The sequence below is a fragment of the Henckelia pumila genome, chromosome 2 (genome assembly GCF_033568475.1).
Source record: "Henckelia pumila isolate YLH828 chromosome 2, ASM3356847v2, whole genome shotgun sequence".
Classification (NCBI taxonomy): Eukaryota; Viridiplantae; Streptophyta; class Magnoliopsida; order Lamiales; family Gesneriaceae; genus Henckelia; species Henckelia pumila.
Window position 1 is genome coordinate 150359739 of NC_133121.1, and position 14007 is coordinate 150373745.

Sequence of the window (14007 nt, forward strand, 5' to 3'; positions counted from 1 at the left end):
ATAACCATTTCTAATACATATCAAAAGTCTGATCAAGACTGCTCAAGTATCGACTGCTCAGGCCAACTGCTCAAGTATCAACTGCTCAGGCCAACTACTTGAATTTTGACTGCTTCAGGACAACTGCTATATAAAGTATAATTATCCGATTGCTCAAATACAATGATAGAGGCGTTGTAATTCAAACATCTTCATCTAAAGCTGTGCATAATAATTAACTACATTTATGGCTTGCATTTATGAAGACATCAAGACGAACATTGATCAAACACACCTTTATATATTTAAAGGATGCTAACAAGAAGCCATAGATACACACAATATCTTACAAGCTATCTAAGAATTCTTCGAGCATTTTACAAGAAATATCTTACTTGCTCACATTGCCCACTCAAAGAGATATACATCAGGTCTTCAAGGATCATGAAGGGCAGAGAGACAACTCCCAACTGGCCATTTCAAACTAGACAAATAGAGTTGCTCACCTGTTTGAATTCATTCAAACTAATTCTACTTCATTTGTTACTTTGGTGTTAAGACGTGTTGTATTAACTTATGTTTTGTACTAGGAGTTTTGATCTAGGGAAGGGATAAGTTTTACGATTGGAAAGAGTGTATTACAAGGCGGCGTAATAACCAAAGTCTTCTAGTAAGGGGTGACGTAGGAGCAGTTAAGTCTTCGAGCATCCATAAACATATCTATGTGATTTACATTTCAGTCAAGACTTTCTACATATATGTTCAATCTATTAGTTGGCCTATTTCCGCACATATGCCTATTTCCGCACATATATTTGTTGGCCAATTAACATCGACACACGAGAAAGACTAAAGTCTAGTTGTTGATATCAACTGAACTCACTTTTGAAGAAACAAGTTTTCAACAGCTCAACTGAAGACATTTGTGGCATTAGACTGTTCTTATTCTTTGAGAAAAAAAGTTTTCTTCAAGTTGTTTTCGATCCCCAACAAGTGGTATGACCGCATATTTTGGTGTCTACTAGCAAGTATACTAGGTCAAGTAATAGTAAGTGGATTTAAGTCCAAGTGTCGAACCCTCAGAGACTGATATGTTGTAAATACCAAAATATAATTATTTTAACTTAATCTAGACTAAGCAGTAAAAGTGGTTTTTGAATATTAAGGCCCCGTTTGGATTTGGTAGACATTTTTTAAAAAAAACACTTTTTTAAGCTATAATTTTTTGCTTTTGAAAAAGCTCTAATTTTGACTTAAAAAATTGCTTATTTAAGCACTTTTTTGGTCAACCAAACACCTTATTAACTGAAAAGCACTTAAAAAAGTGCTTTTTTGGCCTGGCTTTTGAAATCAAACGGGGGCTAAATAACAACTTAAATTATAAGCAAAATTAATTAAAATAAAACACAATAATAATGTTAAAAGTTTGATTCAATGCTGAGAAAATTCGATCAAGGACACCCGTAAGTACCGAACAAATCATGCAACAAGTAGTAAATTAAGGATCCAGATTAAATTTTAACTTACGGCGAATTCAACTAAATTATTTAACAGTCTATTTTTAGAACACTTAAACCTATTCAAATATTAACGGATTAATTATTTCTAATTAATTCTAATCAAATTAAAAACCATTAAGGAATTATGAAAATTCAGTTTTTACCCAAAGCCGCACAATGAAATCGAATACTATTTCTAGTTAATTTAACCTTGTGTTGATTATTGGAGTGATCAAAATTAATTCATAACATATCGACTCGAAATCAATTAACATGCAAGCAAATAATTGGCCAGATCATTTACAAGACAAATTTAAATCTAAAAATCAATAATATTAAAATAAAATCTGAAAATTCCAAACAAACATTCAAGTATTCAACATAAACTTGTTCGGCCCAATCACATGGCCTTGATCGAAAGAAAACGACTACTCTAAATCAAACATAGTCTAAAACTCAAGTTGTTCAATCCAACATATGAATCAAAAATAAAAAAATAGAAAAGAAGGAGAAGAATGAAGAAAATCTTCACTCCGAATGATGTAGCCGCCTCTTCTATGCTATATCGCGTCTGGAACACTCTTTCTGATGATAGAAGACTTATTTATGTGCCCCCAAATCTTAAAAATATTGCATACTTCGCAAATAAGAGTTTTCAAAAATATGGAGTATGCATGCCCGTCTCGCTCGAGCGGTAGAAAATTCCCGCTCGAGCGAGATTACTTCTACCACTTTTTTCTCTTTCCTCTCCGCTCGAGCAGTTATAAGTTTCCGCTAGAGCTTACAACTTCCTGCCCGTTTTGTTCTTCTCTTTCTCTCGCTTGAGCGGTAGAAACATGCAGCTCGAGCGAGACACATTCTGTCCAATTTTAAGCTTTTTTCCCAAATTTCCTACACATAAACCAAGGAACATGTTATGTAGACACAATGCATGATATATAACACAAACTAAATAAAAACGTAAATAATAAAACATAAATTCATGCAAAACAACAATAAAACGACATAAAAATATGCACACAAAACACAGTTATCAATTCCCCTATACTTAAATCTTGCTCGCCCTCGAGCAAGACTAACAAAAACAATCATGGGGAAAATAAGTTTTTTGGTCTATTAACTTGTCTATATTTTGGTTTTGGTCCATTAACTTTTTCGATGTGGGTTTTGATACACTAACTTTGCATTTTAAGTTTTTTTGGTCCAACTGCATACAAGTCAACTTCTGATTGATCCAAAATGATGATGTGGACCAATCAAAAGCTAACACGTATGCAGTTGGACCAAAAAACATTGAAAATGCAAAGTTAGTGTACCAAAACCCACATCGGAAAAGTTAATGAACCAAAACCCAAAGGGAGTAAAGTTACTGGACTAAAAAACTTATTTTTCCAACAATCATGCAAACATAAACATAAGTAAGGATGAATTATGTAAATCACAACCTCAGAAAAGTTTCAAAAACAAACAAAACAAAACCACAAATGATCTCGATTTTCCATAATACACCATCAGTTTTGCGTGAACGTGTGTGTGTATGACATGTTATTCCAGTTACATGAAACTTAAAAAAAAAGTTCTATGACTGCTTAGAGACCTATGAAAAATCAGTGCAAGTTTCACAATCAAGTGTTCCTTCCTCACAACAATATCTAACAAAAACACAACTCCCTTGAGATATTTTACACACCTTCGGATTTTACATCCGATTTTTTTAAGCCCCAATAATTACCCGCAAACTTAGCTATAACTAAGATAGGATTCGAATTTCAATCCCCTCGTTTATAGCTCGGATGGATCCACAATCCCATTGAACCCACAAACTTAGCCTTGGATCGGTGATTATGATTTCAATCCCTTTCCAAGTCCGGATGGAATCGTTATTGATTTTATTTCAAAAATTTAGATTTTTAAATTTGTAACCCTATTTAATCCGCATACTTAGTCAAGAACAAGGTGATTAGAATTTCAATCTCTTGTTCATAACCCGGATAGAGTTGAATTTTTCACAAAAAAATTCATAGAAATTTCATTCGTAAAAATTTATTTGGTGTGCGCAAGATTATAAGTGCAATGTTAGAAGATCATTGGAACTCAAAGAACACAATCAAGATCAACAAACACCTATTGCCATGCAATGGTCAAACAGACACGAACATCATCAATGATATCGCTACACTTCACCGGTTTAACATGTGTGCTTAAAAATATTAACCACTCAACCTACGGTTTTTCATGTCTAATCAAGAGCAAAAATTTTGAAAAAAATCCATTTTTAACATCAACTTATCATCATCGGTTTTCATTCCTCATCCTACTTATGCAAGATAAACACTAAAACAAATGCAACACAATGACATATGAAATGAACTAAATGCACTTAACGAGCAACAATATGAATGCAACACAACATAACAACCAATACAAAACTAACTACCCCCATACTTATCCAAAGCATTGCCCTCAATGCTTTAAAAACACAAACACATAAACACATGCAAAATGACGACAATAAAATGCAAATGAAAAACAAAGATTCCCCTGGTTTATGCGTCGGCGTCATCATACTCTTCAATTTCGGGCGGTGGCACTGGGGCGACATACTGGAACTGGAATGGTGATGGGTACTGTGGAGTGGCGGGAAAGGATGAGGCATAGAGACCAAGCTGAGTGGTCATCCCTCGGATCATCGCATCCATGGCCTGAAGATGGGAAATAGTAGTAGCCATATACTCATTCTGGTAATGAGCAAACACAGTCACTCCTTGATAGAATCCGCGGTAGGGCGACGAGCGGGCTGAGATGGTCGTGCACGAGCAGTGCAAGAAGATGCTCTACCCCGGGAGGAAAATCTTTGGCCCTCTTTGCTTTCTTTTGGTTGATGATGGCCCTGTCCACAGGTCGCTTTGGTTTCAGCCACTCTTCATCCCCTCAAACTTGGACACCGACTTGGATACACATCTCAGAGATAATGGTAGGAAAGAATTGTCCCAATGACGGAGTGTAGATAGATCTTCGGATCTCGCTGTGAATCACCCGGCCCACATTAATCGGCCAATCCAAATCCAACGTGTATAAAAGCAAGTGGCCGCATGATGCCCATTTACGTCGCCGGGGCATCATGCGTTTAGCGACAAAGGCATACCATGTGGCCGAGTCCAAGAGAAGGTAGTGCTCCAAGAAATGTTCGTAGGTAAACGGATCGTGCCATGTTGCCCCTTCATAGAATAAATGGGCAATGACTTCATTAAGGTTCGGATCGGCCTTCAAACTTTGATATTTGACGATCAGGGTTTCAAGCAATGCATTAATGACATTCTCATCGAAAGATACAATCTTGCCTCTAACAAACGCTTTCCCATCCTCACGCTCTGCGGCATTAGCATAAAATTCTCACACAAGAGGGACAATTGCGGCCTTAGGTTGTTTGAAAAAATTCATCCAATTTCTATTCCCAATAGTAGAGCTGTCAAACGGGCCAACCCATGGCGGGGCGGGCCGGCCCACCAAAAACCCACCTTTTGGCGGGTCGATGGCGAGCCGACCAACCATCCTGGCGGGCTGGAAATACTCAACCCAACCCAACCCAAGATGGGTTGCGGGTTAGGCGGGCCGGCCCGCGGGTTGGCTCACGACAAATAAAAATAAATAAATAATATTATAATTAATTATAAATATCATTTCATAAATAAATATTAATAGAAAAATATTAATAAAAATTTTAATTATTGATTTCATGTGTGTAAATTTTATATAAAGTAATTAATACAAAAAAAATTCACAAATTTTATTAAAAATACATATATCACAATAAAAATAAAAATAAATTATTAATTCTCTAGGCCCGCGGGCCTAACCCAAATTGACGGCTCTACCCAATAGCAATCGCTACTCCACTATCTCGAAAGGTGAGTTCAACACCATGCTCAGGTATAGGGGATCGATGGAGTTTAGCCTGATCATACCTTTCTTTTGCCGCTTGGTTAACGAATTTTTCGGCAAGACCCGTTGACAAAGCGGGTGCCGCGACTTATTGACTAGAGGATGCTCCGGTGAGAAGAACTCGTTCCGGAGGCATTGTGATTGGCGATAGATGGATCTAAGTTTGAGATTGGCACGGTGGGGCAAGGTTAGCCGGAATCAGGGGCTGCACCCGCTGGAGCAGAGGCGTAAGAGGCTGTTGAATTCGAGCAGAGGGATAGTCGGAGCTGTGCGGTGATCGATGATGAAGAACAAAGCAGGCACGCTGTGGCGCAACAACTGAAGAGGCGGTTGATGAAGGCGGTATAAGCATAGGCCGGTTGGTGGTGATGCGGGTGAACAGCAGCAGGGGCATTGGCTTGCCGAGGACCGGTGGAAGGCCGAACCCGAGATGGCTAGAGGAGATGATGATCGGTGATGGGGCGGAGAAACGACGGAGTAGCCCTGCAATTTTGAGAAAAATATTTGTAAAGATAGTGTATTTTGTGAATTGGGGGCGAGGGTTCATGGGAGGTGGAGAGGAAAAGTGAGAGAGGGGAAGGAGAAATCTGTTATGAATCGGGCCCCGAAGGTTTCTCGCTCGAGCGGCAAAAAGAATCGGCTCGAGCGAGGTCAAAATTTATGCACCTCCAAAGTACCTCTCGCTCGAGATGCGATTTCTTGTCGATCGAGCGAGATTAAGACTGATTTTTTTAATTTTTCAAAAATTTTCAAAAATAAAATAAAATACCAACAAGAAAATAATGTATACTATAACTAATAAAACAAAAATCAAGGGAAAGAACACTGGGTTTCCTCCCAGTCAGCGCTAAATTTATAGTCTATAGCCCGACTATAATTCTCTCATTGGTGGTCAAAATCACGGTGGCTCATCCACCCTCTTGGATGATGTCTGATCAATCCTGCAACTGCTACGTGATTCACTTCCATAAAAATTGTGCAAGGGATTGATGCTTTGATACCGCTGAACCTGCAGACATTTATCAACAAAATCATGAATCATATAAAATTCATAGCAGAGCAAGATTTGGAATTTGGACTATCTCTAGTCGACTTAAGCATATGAAAGATGATTTGCTCGACATTTGATGTGGTGATAATTTATTATGGTTATTTGGGTTAAATTGATATGATTAGGAGAATTTGCATTGCTTTAATTCATTTTATAGTTCCTAATTATTGTTTTTGGTTGGATTTAGGAAAAGAAGGAGAATGAGCAAAAGGTAGATGAATTTGAGAGGAAAAGATGGAAAAGCTATTGCGCGAGAATGAATTACGGAGCAGCAATAATAAAAAAATTATTTTTAATTTTAGAGTGATCAAAATTCAATTTTCACCGTTCAAAATGAATTTCAAAATGTTTTGAAGCTGCTGTCCAAATTTCAGCTCAATCCTACGGCTAGATCTCCAAATATGAATTTTTCAAAATCACTGCTCGCTGGAAAAAAAGTAGCTTGCTCGATCCGTCAAACTTTACTGATCGATCGACCGTATGAAGAATGAAAACAGAAGTGGATGAAAAGTATGCTCGCTCGATCGGCCAATCATTACCAATCGAGCAAGATATCGGGCGCATGAAAAAAAATAAAATTTCGGGATTTTAAAACTCTTATTTTGCGGGCTTTATTTCGTGGGCTTTCAAGGCCATTTAAATAGGATTTTGAGACGCAAAAGAGGAGATGATCATCAAATCAATGCAAAAATTGGAAACAGTTACAGACAGAGAGAAGAAACATTTGGAGGCTAGGTTTTATCTTTCTTTTTCTTAGTTTTAATTCATTTAGTTTTTGTACTTGGTTAAGGAAGACAAAACCCTTGATTTTATTTACTTGTGAGATTTTGATTTTTAGTGTTTAATCCAAATTGCGTATCAAGAGTTGTTTTGGATTGATTGTCATGCTTGTATGTGAGATTTTAGGATTGATCACCTGATAATTCTTTCGTACAATCTACCGCTAAATTAGAATTCAAATCCGTAATTGTTTATATCATCTAATTTGTGAAGCAACTATGATTAATATTTTCTGCTGTTGAATTTGTTAAATCGTAGGAACAACTATTGACTAGGCTAAATACATCCGCTGATGCATGTGTTGTCTAGATTCATCAGTTTCACTCATATGAATGTTACCTTAGATTTAAATCTAGATCGCTGGTATTTGGGTTGATTTATTGGTAAGGGTTAATTTAGAACGCTGATGTCTAGTTAACTAAAATTAAGGTGAAACATGAATTAAATTTTCAATGGTGAATATTCAATGAGAATTAATTATTTTAGAGAATCGATGATCGAATGAATAATTTCAAAGGTGTATTCGACCGATACCAAGTCTCGTTAGTTTATTGATCTTTCTTATTTTAATTCTTGCATAGTAGTTGATAAAAATCTCAAAACCTCTTTTATTATTTTCAGTATTTTAAGAACACTATTTAAATTTCACTTTTCTCGTGGGAACGATCCCTACTCACACTACTGCATATTTTGTTATCTGATTTGAGTTGGGTAATTTGGGCGTGGCACGACTTAGCGCTACCAACATTCATCCTTAAAACTAACTCTCCCTTTTTAACATCAATTAATGCTCTACTCATGGCTAATAAAAGACGCCCTAGAATCAGAGGAACCTCGCAATCTTCATCCATGCCAAGAATAACAAAATCTACATGATAAATAAACTTGTCCATCTTGACTAAAACGTTTTCCACTATCCCTTTTGGGTATTTAATGGACCTATCAGCAAATTTAAGAGAGATATTCGCTGGTTCAATGTTGTTTATACCCAATTTCTGAGCAAGTGAATATGACATCAAATTTATGCTCGCTCCTAAGTCACACAATACATTATCAAATGAAAAACATCCAATTTGACAAGGCTTGGAGAAACTCCCTGGATCCTGAAATTTTCGTGGGCGCTTATTCTGCAGCACAACCGAACACTCCTCATTCATTGTGACTTGCGTTAGATCATTCAATTTCTTTTTGTCTTTCAAAAAGTCCTTCAGAAATTTAGCATAATTTGGCATCTGAGCTAAAGCATCTGCAAAATGCATGTTAATATATAGTTTCTTGAAAATTTCAAAAAAAATTTTAAATTGATGATCAAATAATAATTGCTTAGCTCGCTGAGGAAAGGAGGGGCTAGGAACATCTACATCTTTATTAACTTCAAATTTTGACATCTTACCTTTCTTTTTCATACCTGTCGTCTTAGAATTTTCCGCACCACGCGTACCCTCATTGGATTCTGAAGTTTTCGGCCTCTTAATAGTCTTCTATTTGTCTCTATTCTTCGACTTCTCCTTTTGTGACCTTGTCACCACCATAATCGTGTTCACATCCCGAGGATTTTTCTTAGTGTTACTTGGTAGTGATCCGGATGCCCTTGTCGACAGTTGGGTTGCTATCTGAGCCATCTGAGTCTCCAACTCTTTCAACATTGCTTCTTGATTCTGCAGCCGAGTCTCAGTGCCAGCTACATAATTCATCATAATCTCTTCGAAACTCGGCTTCTTTTCCACTAGCTTGAACGTGTTGGCGGTGGGATCTGCATGTTTCCATGAGAAATTCGGGTGATTCTTCCAGCCAGGATTGTAGGTATTGCTATAAGGATTGTATGGATGTCTCTCTTGATTTCCCATAAAGTTTGATGCATCAATTTCAAACATCTTTTGCTCTTCGGGATGCTGCATTTGTAACTGAGATGCGGGAGCTATTTGCATAAGTGTCATTTGAAGTATAAGAGCATCAATTTTAGCATTCAGCGCTGTCAGTGCGTCGACCTCTAGAACTCCAGCTTTTTTCTCTTTTTCACGTCCGGCCATCCCACATTACTCTCAGCCATGTTACCAATGATCTCCCAAGCGTCTGCTGGCGTCTTCATAAATAGGATTCCATTGGCACCAACATCTAACATGGATCGAACCGACTGGTCGGCTCCATTATAGAACGTCTAGGTTTGATGGCTTTGGTTAAGATTATGCTAAGGATACATCATCAACATTTTATTGAATCTGGTCCAGGCTGTATGTAAGGACTCTCCCTCCTTTTGCTTGAAAGAAATAATGTCAGAAAATAACTTCGCCATCTTCGTAGGAGGAAAATACTTGTTCAAAAAAGTTTGAACAAGGCCGGTCCATGTAGTGATAGAACTCGCAAGTAGATTGACCGCTTAAATCGATGTGATAAAAATCTACTGGCAAGCGTACCAGGTCAAGTAATAGTAAAGTGGACAAAGATCCAGATGTCGAACCCACAGAGACTGTATATGTATGAGTTCCAAAATATGATTATGCTTACTTAATCTAGACTAATCAATAAAAGAGATGAATTTTCAGTTTTTTAACTAAGAAATTAAATTAAATTGCAACTAAAGTTCAATTAAAAACGCAACATAAATTTTGGATTAAATTCAAATATGAGAAAAGTTCGATCAAGGATACACGTACGTACCGGACAAAACATGTAACATGTAGTTGATTCAGGATTCAGATTTAATCTTAGATTACGGAAATTCTCTTAACTTGTTCAAAGGTCTATTTTTAGAACAATCAAACCTATTCAAATATTGACGAATTAATTTTTCGTAATTCTAATCAAATTTAAACGCATGAAGAACTGTGAGAATTCCTTTTACACTAAAACCGCACACTGAAACCGAATTCTATTTCTAGTCGGTTTTACCATGTGTTGATTATTAGAGTGATCTAAATCAATTCCTCCTCCGTCGACTTAGAATCGATTAACATACAAGAAAATAGTTGATCAGACTATTCACAAGACAAATATAAATCTGACAATCAATAAAATAAAATCAAGTCTGAAAAATCCCAAATAAACATCCAAGTTTTCTACATAAATTTGTCCGACCCAATCACGTGGCCTTGATCGAAAAGAAACTACTACTCCATAAATAAAATCATGATTTAAACAGAGTTTTTAATCATGAAATAAAAATAAAATTAAAGAAGAGAAGAAAAACTGAGTGCCGAAATCTTCAATCTCCACGCCTGTAGCCGCCTTGTACGATCTCCACCTCTCTAACCCTCTATCTGATGAATAAAATCGGTATTTAAGTGTCCAAGGATCCCCAAAATATAATATCCTTCCCGAGAAAGAATTTCCAAATTTAAAAAATCTACCCATGCGTCGCTCGAGCGAAAACAAAGTGCGCTCGAGCGAGCACTACTCTGCCCCGAGGATTTTTTTATCACATTTTTCTTGCTCGAGCGAGCATAACTTGCCTCGAGCGAGTGCTTTTATGCCCCGATTTAACTCACGCACAGATCACACGCAACCGCGCTAAATTGAAACGCTATCGCGCTGCTTCAATCTCCAACAACGATTCTCATGCGCTCTTCAATAGCCCGATAACACTTTTCTAGGGCCCTTCGTTAGAGTGATAGCACTACTTTTAGGCTCTTTATTAGATCTATTGTTTAGAGCTATTGTTTAGCAGCTCTATCCAACAGCTCTACTTTTCATCTTCAACGCCTTCAAAGTTTTCTTATTTCTTTTATTTTCTCTAAACTCTTTTGATTTCCATTTTTCTACAAACATCCCGGAGAGTGAAATACACATGAATGCAATAAAACACATAAAAATACACAAAACAATATAAATGCACACAAAATAAACATAAAAATATCACAAAAAATGCATACAAAATGCACTCATCATAGATCATCCAATCATTTAAATGCCTCGCCTTGTAGAGAGAATGAGAATAACCGCAGTCGCACTGCATCAGATGTTACCCCATTGAACTTGAAAGTATCACAGATAGACAAAAAACGCTCCAGATGAGCGTAGGGGTCTTCCACAGATGTGCCCCCGAATCTTGCTTGCAGCTGAATCATCTGTATGATAGAAAGTTTTAACTCAAAGTTGTTCGCCTCAACTATTGGGCGAACTATGATAGATCCATAGCCTTCAACTGGTGGACGAATGAGATCAAGAACAGTTCTATTATCCGCCATTTCTTCCTCTGATTCAGATTTTGACTCTAGCTCAAGATTAATAACTCTCTTAGATTTCTGAATCCTGCTGAGCGTGCGTTCGATCTCTAATTCAAGCGGTACGAGATCCTTAGACGATCGAATGATATGCTTGCATAACAGTAAGTACCTTAAAAACACAAAGAAAAGAAAAAATTTCAGAAATTAAAAGAAATAATAAAGCAAAATAAAGTCTAGTCTCAAGTAAAATAAAAATTTCGATATTACAATCAGTCCCCGACAATGGTGTCAAAAACTTGACTGCTTATTTCGGTGTCTACTAGTAAGTATACTAGGTAAAGTAATAGTAAGTGGATTTAAGTCCAAGTGTCGAACCCTCAGAGACTGATATGTTGTAAATACCGAAATATAATTATTTTAACTTAGGCCCCATTTGGTTTCAAAAGCCAGACCAAAAAAATACTTTTTTAAGTGCCTTTCAGTTAATAAGGTGTTTGGTTTACCAAAAAAGTGTTTAAATAAGCACTTTTTAAGTTAAAATTAGAGCTTTTTTAAAAGCCAAAAAATTTATCTTTTAAAAGCACTTATTTTAAAAAATATCTACAAAATCCAAACGGGCTCTTAATTTAAACTAAGCAATAAAAGTGATTTTTTAATATTAACTAACAGAATTCGCCGTAAGTGATTTAATCTGGATCCTTAATTTACTTGCGTGCCTCAACTACTGGTCTAGCAGAACAATCGTTTACAAATTACAATCCAAGTCTACAATTTCAAACAATATCATATCACCAATACTTATCTGAAAGCTTTAACTAGACTAATAGCTACTCCCAATAGCTACTAAGGGTCTAAACTTATACCTGCGTCTATCGTCAGCCCGTTGATGTTGAAGGATCTGAATCAAGCACAACTCCGCTACAAGCCCCGTAGCACCTCGCACGCCCAACACTCGATAAGATGAATAAAACACTAAGAAGTATACACTGAAAACTCAGCCACACATCCAAACACACACTAACTATGAGGAAATCAGTCCCTATTTATAAACCACGATTGGACATTCCAATCACCAGTTCGGACGTTCCGAACGCTATTCGGAGCTTCTAATCTCCTGATCGGGGATTCCAATTACTGCCCACCTGTCACGCGTCCTGATTGAACTATTCACTGCTTTCGATGGAGTTCTGACCTTCTGATCTATGGGTTCGGAGCTTTCGATCTGTCACCCATCGAATCATCAATCAAAACCATTATCTTATCTAATTGAGGGATTTCGGAACTTACGATCGTGAGTTCAGAGCTTCTGAACGTACCCTCTGCATCCAAAATGCATTGCCTCTTCCGAACACTTCGGAGCTTCCAAACTTCCTAGCCCTCGAGTTCGGAACTTCCGAACCACTCAAACTTTTGGAGCCCTCCGAAACATTTTCGGACGTCGTGAATCCGATTTTCTACTTTATTAAACCCAAATTAGAATTCTTTAATCATGTTTTAACCATTATAAACATGTTTAGAGTCCGTTTGGATTTTGTAGATTTTTTTTAAAAAGTGCTTTTTTAAGCTATAATTTTTGGCTTTTGAAAAAGCTCTAATTTTGACTTAAAAAGTGCTTTTTAAGTACTTATTTGGTCATCCAAACATATTATTAACGAAAAAAACATTTTTTAAATAAAAAAGTGTTTTTCTGGCCTGACTTTTGATACCAAACAGGGCCTTAGACACTTAATTGCTTAAAACAGAAATTGGGTTACTATAATTTATAAACGGAGCTCAGACCTTTCGAACTCTACACGCATGATACATATCCGAGTGTCTGAGTTCGGACGATCCAAACTCATCCTCGAACATTCCCCTGCATGCAATTGATGAGTCATCATTGCTCGGACACCTCATGGACAACTAGCTTTAGAAGCTCCGATCAGGATTTAGGACATTCCGATCTGCCACGTTTCTTGCATCCGAACGTGAATCCATTTTCTTGTTTGTCTGCTATGGATCGGACGTTTCGATCATAGGTTCGGATATTCGAACTGTTCATTTGCAATCGAACTTGAGTATTGCTTCCAAACAAGTTCGGACCTTCCGAACTGAGTTCGAATCTTCCAAACTTTCCTTACATCCGAACATGCCAAGGCCTCTAGTTCGGTGCTTTCGAACTGCACTTCGGATATTTCGATCTTTCTTATTTTAATCCTAATTAAGCCTTTGATTTGTTCTAATAATAACACTTAATTTTAACATTTAATTAACTTAAACTAGAGAGTACGAGCTACATCTCTAGTCTCCACTCATCGTTTTCTCTCAAAAACTTTAGAAAAAATCCCCTGAAATATGATAGAGGTTGTCTTTTAAACTACGACGAAAAGGGGTGCACGGTAATGGTGCGGATGCGTGCATTACTTGATAAACAATTTATATAAAAAAACACACGGTATTATGTTGCAAAGTGGTAAAGAAGAATGCATGTGTGTGTATATATAACCATTCGATCAATATACATTCAGGCATTCGTTGGTACAATCGATAAATGATAAATATCTTGTTTTATCTCACATTCTGCATAAATTTTATAATTTATCATCTTATTATT

At 36.9% G+C, this 14007-nt stretch overlaps 1 protein-coding gene across 1 annotated transcript; it reads right to left on the minus strand.

The window, feature by feature from the left end:
- Window positions 1–6302: 6302 nt before the first annotated feature.
- On the minus strand, window positions 6303–8657 carry LOC140878677 (uncharacterized). The gene is made up of 3 exons (XM_073282292.1): window positions 8645–8657; window positions 8017–8497; window positions 6303–6429 (listed from the first exon to the last, which is right to left on the minus strand). Exons 1-3 carry the CDS (start codon window positions 8655–8657, stop codon window positions 6303–6305), a joined length of 621 nt encoding a protein of 206 aa, XP_073138393.1.
- Window positions 8658–14007: the final 5350 nt, after the last annotated feature.